This window comes from Tachysurus vachellii, chromosome 6 (genome assembly GCF_030014155.1).
Source record: "Tachysurus vachellii isolate PV-2020 chromosome 6, HZAU_Pvac_v1, whole genome shotgun sequence".
Taxonomy (NCBI): Eukaryota; Metazoa; Chordata; class Actinopteri; order Siluriformes; family Bagridae; genus Tachysurus; species Tachysurus vachellii.
Genome location: NC_083465.1, coordinates 13,696,616 through 13,704,331, shown reverse-complemented (window position 1 = coordinate 13,704,331; position 7,716 = coordinate 13,696,616). Strand labels below are relative to the sequence as shown.

The window sequence follows — 7,716 nt, the reverse complement described above, 5'->3', positions numbered from 1 at the left end:
AAGGAGACTCTACTGCGCCTATCTCTGATGACACTGCATCCTCAATTTAAAAGTTAAGAGACAGTGTACATTAGATTGTAAATTAGATTTTTTTGAAACATTACTAAGGCATGCAAATTCCTCTACAGATGAAAATGATTGAAAATGATTTGAGCTGTCATGTTTACAATGATTAGAATATACAGAATTATGGCTGTGTAAAAAAGTTAAATCAGTGTGGTCTCACAAATCCTACACATTTTCTGTAAGATTGGGTTGGTATTATACTTCAGAATCCATTTTTATTACTTGTGCAATAACAATTAATATATTAATGACATAAATAAAAAATAAATAACATAAATTAAGACAAGCAAGACCAGTCTTTCACTTAAAAAGAATATGTTGCTACAGCTCCGTTAGTGTGCAATTTGGTTCTATTTGCCACAGCATTTTCCTTCAGTGTTGTGCAGCACTAACTTGCAAATGTGACTGTTCTAGTAACTACTAAAAAGAAAACACATTTCCCCATAATATGTTCACACCTGGATATAATTTTTTTTTCTCTGTTTTCAGGTCTAACTATGTTATTTTCATCTCAGGTAATTCATAGGTGATAAATCTTTTCTGTTATTTGGCTGCAGATTTTGGCATTAATTTGCTGATCTATGTGAGCTTTGCCTATTATGGATGCAAATCAGCTAATCAGCTGAACAAAAGCAAATAAGCTCTGGCATGGCTGTGCCTGGTAATATATGGGTAATTGCTTTAATCAACAAACTCATGTAATTACAAAGAAAATCAGAAATATTCTGAAACTTTTGTAAATTCCAATGGAAATTAAGATCAGGTCAGCTAACACAAAGGTTTACACACAAATTAAAAGATTCATAAATGGGACCCAGTGTGTCTGTTAAAGGTTGAAGCAGGTCAACTGCTAGTCCATTTATACCAGCTGGCAGTGTTGTCATAGATATTTTTCTGGCACAACCTTTTTTCCGTAAAAATGCAAAATTAACCATTGACATGTTAAATTCAATAGTAGTACAGCATTGTTAGTAGAATATCTAGTCAAATTCATTTAATTAAATTAAAAAGTACCTTTATTAAGATGATTCCCATGGCACAATGTTTCAGAAACATGAAAGAATTGCAACAATAAAGAAATCTCCTTCAGAATGATATTAGTTCAGTTATAATAGATCAAAAGAGCACCAGATTACTTTGAAACTATAAGCTATAAACCATTCTGGATTATAACATGCAACAACTGCAGTAGCGTTCCATCTAGTGGCAACTAATAGTGATGCACAAAGAAAAATGTATCAATTAGGAATACAAGTTTCATAAACGTATACAAAACAACAGTACCTGAGGATATATTAGGTTTTAAATGGACCTTAACATATAAAACAATAGAAATACAAAAACAGAAATGTATTCTGTTTAAATATGAATTCACTTGTGAATCAAATTTCAAACACACCTTTAGCCCAAGTAGAATTACTTTTTAAAACACCCAACACCTCATATACTATGGTGTAAAGACTTATTTCACAAACAGAATTATTCCATATTCTCCTATTTATCATCTTTGTTATTTATTAACATATCTAGAATTTTCTATGTATTCACATGTTGTCATGTCTTTATCTGTTTCCACTACAAACTCCATTGAACTGTGTTTCATAGTATAACATTTCCACACTCAACTTCGCAAAATTACACTCACTATATAAAGTCATAGGAAAAAGTAAGTACAGTATTGTTTAGTTTCAGATTGTTATTTATCATGATATAAATAAGAGTTAGGTTGTCCTTATCAACTTCTGTAAAAAAAAATTCAACAATTAATTTCAGGTAAGAATAAAAATGGACTTATAGTATGTAGTAATATGTAGTAATTAATTAAGTAAATAATTAGCAGCTAGATGTTACTGGTGAAACACAAGATTAATTGGTCTTCTGAGCAGATGTTGCTACTTATCATTCTGGTAAGGGTTATAATGCCATTTAAAATTCTCAGTTTTACAGTGAGAGGGATTGTTTACAAATGTATTACCTTCAAGACAGTTGCCAATATTTCTAGGATTAGGGGTCAGAGGAAAAAAACACTCCAAGATCAGACAGATTAATGCTCAGGTATGTAATGAAAAACCCAAGCACTATAGCCAGATAAGCATTTAGACAGTACTTTTTGTAATATTGTTTGTGTACGAAGCAATCAAAATGTTATTAGGCTAAGCAAACCAGCAAGTCAACACCCGAATGTCTAAAGAAGACAAAAATTCAGGTGCAGAATTGCCAAGTCAACCCTTTCAGATCCCGATGAACTGATGCACTCATCCTGAATTCGTCTAAAAGGTGGTTCGACATGTTACTGAATTTTAGGGTTTATTTATTTTTCCTATCTGGTTTCTGAGTTTTGATTTACTTTTTGGGGAACAGTTAGATCTGTTGAATTTTTTGTTATTATCACATGAGATTATTTGTTTTTAGAAACGTTGATAAGGACCACACGTTTTTAATTTAGGGATTGATATTAAAAACATAGATAAATATTTAAAACAAAGAAAGTACATTTTACAATATCTTGAATATTTAATATTCAAGATTCTGCCTTATTTCTAGGTCTTTATTAAATGTAAGCAAATTTGTGATAGTGACCATATTAACTGCTTTTAACAAACTGTTCAGTAATTTTATTAATTTGATACACTAGTCAGTGAAGCTCACTGAGGTCTCTGAATTAGCATTAATGTGTTTATCAATGTATGTATTATAAATGTTTATAATTTGGTATGTAATGATGAGATTTTTCATCTGAATACATAATATCTACTTTTAACAATTTCACAGCACCACTTGTTTGCAATCTCTCACACATAGGTTAACTAAAGCTCTTTACCTGAATTTATCTGAATTTTGCGATGAACTGCAGCCACACGATTGCTTAATAAGATAATTGTATGTTATGCTTTATGTATACTGTACATAAGAAACAACACAAAACTCATATTCACTGTTCCTGTTGGCTATCAATAGTAATGTTGAGGCTTGGTTTTTTTTTTGCTCTCAGTTTTAATTGTAATATATTTGCTTCATTAATTCTTGTGTTTGCCCCTGTTAGGTGTTGATTATTTATGACCTTATCAGTGGCTTGACTACATTTTTTTGAATGCTTTTTTGGATTGGTTTGTTTGTTTGTTTGTTTAATAAAATCTGCACTTGCATCCAACCCAGACCACCTTCATGACACAATTGATGTAATGATAAAGGTCATCAAGGCTTAGTTACTTTTAGAAGGGCACCAGGCTGATGTCTGTTTCACTAAAAATAAAAATAAAAATAATTAAAATACATCATAACACTTATTGAAAACTCCACACGTGTTGATACAGACAAATATACTATTTTATATTTATAAACATAATTATTATGTACAGTGGTAATTGTCCTAATAGACTATTCATAACTACAGTATATGATTTATTTCCCCTTATATTTAAAATTATTTAAAAGAAATCAATTTAATATAGCATGTGATTTTTAGTTAATAAGTACCTTGATGTCACTGAAGAAGGTGTGCTTTCCAATATTTTCTGTTTTCCCATTATCAATGTGACACTTAAGCTCACTGAAGCACTGCATGGCTGATGACCTCTCAAACTTCAAAAAACCACTGTCTCTGAAGTATAGAATAGCTGAGAGCTGCTTTTTACTAGCGAGTAAAAACAAATAAGAAGAACATGTTATCTGTATGTGCAGTACTATAGGATAAACATGTCATAAAGAATGAGAAACTATGCTTGCCTTATGTCAGGGTAATTTTCAACCAATGGTGTTAAGAAATTCTTTATATCTTTCTCATGTTCCTGTTCAATGATTTTACTGATATGACCTCCTAGTGAGTGAAGCCAATCTAAGGTTGATCCCTGAAATTACAACATGCATAAATGTTAACATTTTAATACATAATGATGAGTATATGTATTTTTTCATTTGAACATATGAACAGAACCTCTGTCTTACCATTTCACTGAACAATTTATTAAGCTCAGTCCACTGCTTATTAATTTTCTCGGCAGCCTCCTCATTCTTCTTGCCTTTGCAGGAATATTTATTACTCAGCATTTCTGATATGTACACTTTCACTACATGGTAATGTGCATCATTGGCAAACGTCTGCAAGGCAAGACAGTATTTTCAATAACGTAACATATTCTTTTCCAAATTAATTAACCAGAAGTCTAAATGATCATGCTCACTTGTGCAGATGGATGTCTCATGGATTTATTGTATCCAGAGTAAGTCTCTATTCTGTTAACTAGTTCATTGAAATCAGTGTCTGTGGTAAGCCATTTCTTGGTCATTAGCTCACCCAAATATTGCTGAAAAAGAGAAAGGAAAAAGAAAGACATAGTTGTCCACATTAACTGGATCATTTAACTCTGACATTCAGAATTTCACTTCGATTTCACCCACCTCGATTTCTGCTTTAAATTGCTCCAGTAAAGCTTGTCTTAGATGGTCAATGAGTACATCCACCTCTATCGCAAGCTCTTCCACTTGTCCTGGGCACTTCTTTCTATAGCCGTCCATGTGCTCTCTGGATCAGAAACAATCATTATAGAACATTTATCAAGTCTTGACTCAAATGTAAATCATTTAGTGAATTACCTGCACAAGCATATTTAACAAATGAATTAATTTTACTGAAGACTTACTTGAGCAAGCTAAAGCTGTTGATATAGGCAATGTGATATTCAGCCCACAGACAGCAGTCCAGTAAGTCTGAACCCAACAAGGAACGGCTCTGCTTTGAAAACTCATCTTCAAATCTTGACCAGAGAAAAAGTGACACTAGAAATGTGTACCTTCGTGGTAAACTAAATTTGAGTCTGGGTTTATATTTAGAGATTACAATAAATGCAATAGATGAAAGCTACAGCTATCATGTCAGTATGTAAGAGCTTTGTTTACCTTTTGGGAAAGTGTTTCAGGACTTCCATACATTTGCATATTGCCATCTTTTCCAGATTCTCGTCGATCTTTGCACAATTATCAGAATATGTCTTGATCATCTACATGTAAAAGAGTGTGTTGAGTTTACCTTCAAATTTTATAAAATTTCACCTGCTATCTGTGTCAAATAGGTACTAAGATTTTCACATACTTCACAGACATTTGTGTGAACTTCAGAGCTGAGAAATATTCCGTCTTTTGTACTCTTCTGTGTTACTTTCTTCTTCCATACTTCCTCCTGTTCAGCATTAATGACACTGTCCAGTGAGTCATATAGAGTCTTCTGATTTAAAAAAAAAAAGTTATACACACCGTTAGCAACAAAACAAAGCATTTTATTGCTGAGGTCAGTATAGCTGTTACTTACTTGTAGACGGTCACAATATGCTTTCTTCATCTGGCCAAGCAAATCATCAGATAGTGTGAGAGATTTCTGATCTTTCATCTCAGGCTGCAATGAAGGACTGCTAAGAATCATCTCACTGTAAGATACAATGCTAATGGTAAATTTTAATTAATTGTCCACCTATTCAGTAGGAAAGTATTTAATACTGACTGCAACTTCTCACCTATGATAGCGGTTGATAACAAAATCCAGCATGTCATTATAATCTTTCAGTTCTGTGACCTTTCCCAGAAGTACTTTTAGGTGTTCAGCTACATACTCATGACAAGATGAAGCATAGGTTTCGAACACTAGGAAACTCTGTGGATACAAATTCAAAATTTCTGCCTTTACCTTCACCAGCAACTCCACAATCATTTTACCCAAAAGCTCCAAGTGTTCTCCAACACAGGGAACACTTTGCTTTAGATAAATCTTCCCAAGTGTCTCTTTAACTCCTTGCTGTATTGCAGCCCTCCAGGCACCTCTCCAATCCCCCACTCCCTCCACATCTCTTTCTCTATTTTCCTTATCTTGAATGATGCCAGCCACCTGCACCAGTAGATCATTGTTGAAAGAAGGCTGGACACAGGATTGATAAGCAATATTAATAACTTTTTTCATCAGATTGTTGTAGAGTAAATTCAGGTCTTTCTCTTTATGGACTAATTTCACTGGAGAATCTTCCTGCCCCAGTGCGTCCTGCTCACATTCAATCTCCTTCTGCAGAGTGAGTATATTAAGATAGGCCTCTTTTAAGGCTGCTTTTTCAATGAGACCATCTATCTCCATTACTGCACAAAGAGATATGAAAGAAAATGTTTCAAATTAGAAAAATATAGCATGATTGTTTGACACATTTAGAGATATACATCATAACTGATTGATCCGAATGATGAGACTTTAGTAAACTCTATTACTTAATAAAGTACTTACCAGACAAAGATGATGACAAAATATTAAAGGTGAAATCACAGTCGTTAGTGATTTCTTTCTCCATTACTGTACCAGTTGTGGCACCCTGTTCTAGTACAGATTCCTTCAATGTTTCCTTACATTCTTTAGACTTTCGCCTAAAACTTCTCCAATTTGTCCACCTAAAGCCATCTTCTGTTGTAGGTGACTCTAAACAACAAATAAATTCTTACCAACTGCACTTCTACACTCCTTCGAGAGTTCTTAAGACATTAATTGTAAGTGTTTATATATCTACAAATGTATTTTTAACTTTTAAATGTTACATGTAAAACAGCTCTGTTACAGCACTCTTTTTCATGCTACATACTTTCTTTTTTCATTGTATACTATTATTGAGCCATGTAAAAGGAAAGTGATAGTAAAGTGAATTCAGTTTACTTTGTGTGTCAGGGGACATAGGCCTGGTATTCGAGGCAGTGCCATCTGCTGCTTCTACTTCATTTTCTCTCTTTTTATTTATTGAGAATTTCCTTATTAAGGTCTTCATAGTCACTGAGGCACTTGGGCTCTTTTTAGCAGCATTTTCGCTTTCTGCCATTCTGTGAGCACAGATATCATAGATGAGATTTGCAGAACATCCATATCTATCTATCTATCTATCTATCTATCTATATATATATATATATATATATATATATATATATATATATATATATATATATATATATATAGAGAGAGAGAGAGAGAGAGAGAGAGAGAGAGAGAGAGAGAAATATATATGAAAAAGACACAACGCCCTGAAACCACACACACACACACACACACACACACACACACACACACACACCGAAGGACAGTACATTGAATAAAAAAAAAAATCCCAAATCATGTGTTACTACACATATTTCTATGAATCCGACGTTAATACAACCGTTTTGTTACTAACGTTTACTAACAATAGGGAATAGAAAAAGTACTTAATACGGAAAACTACTCACCTGAGCTTACGTGAAAACTGCAGGCGCTGTTACTTTCAATTTCTCCTGTCACACCTACCGGGTAAACGTCACCTGTAAAAAAAATCACTGTCCTGAAAGTAAATATACGTTATTTAGCTACTTACTAGTTAGTCAGTAAGTTAATAATTAAGTTAGTTAGTTATTTAGTAAGTTAGAAGGTATAATTAAACATTAGCAGCACAACTATCTGTCTGTCTGTCTGTATGTCTGTCTACCTATCTATAGCTTTTCATATACAGTATAGACATGCATGAATTTTACCGATACAGCGTTTCACTCTGCTATTTACCCATTTACTCTAGTTTTCTTTCTTTTCTGATTTTCTTTTAATGTAAGCGCCTTCTCTTTTCTTTGCCAAAAAAAAAAAAAAAAAAAAACGTAGGCAAAACG

At 33.2% G+C, this 7,716-nt stretch overlaps 1 protein-coding gene across 2 annotated transcripts; it reads right to left on the bottom strand.

Moving 5' to 3' along the window:
• Window positions 1–1,563: 1,563 nt before the first annotated feature.
• si:dkey-45k15.1 (exocyst complex component 3-like protein 4) lies at window positions 1,564–7,634 on the bottom strand. 2 transcript variants are annotated; one of them, XM_060872417.1, is made up of 15 exons: window positions 7,616–7,634; window positions 7,306–7,377; window positions 6,746–6,906; window positions 6,326–6,514; window positions 5,574–6,183; window positions 5,372–5,486; window positions 5,156–5,287; window positions 4,963–5,063; window positions 4,707–4,820; window positions 4,465–4,588; window positions 4,248–4,370; window positions 4,012–4,164; window positions 3,793–3,914; window positions 3,544–3,700; window positions 1,564–3,309 (listed from the first exon to the last, which is right to left on the bottom strand). In XM_060872417.1, exons 3-15 carry the CDS (start codon window positions 6,903–6,905, stop codon window positions 3,307–3,309), a joined length of 2,103 nt encoding a protein of 700 aa, XP_060728400.1. In that variant the 5' UTR covers window position 6,906; window positions 7,306–7,377; window positions 7,616–7,634; the 3' UTR covers window positions 1,564–3,306. The 2 variants fall into 2 exon arrangements, with proteins under 2 accessions (XP_060728400.1, XP_060728401.1); XM_060872418.1 differs by lacking the exon at window positions 7,616–7,634 and having other exon boundaries at window positions 5,156–5,284; window positions 7,306–7,454.
• Between the last annotated feature and the right edge of the window lie 82 nt (window positions 7,635–7,716).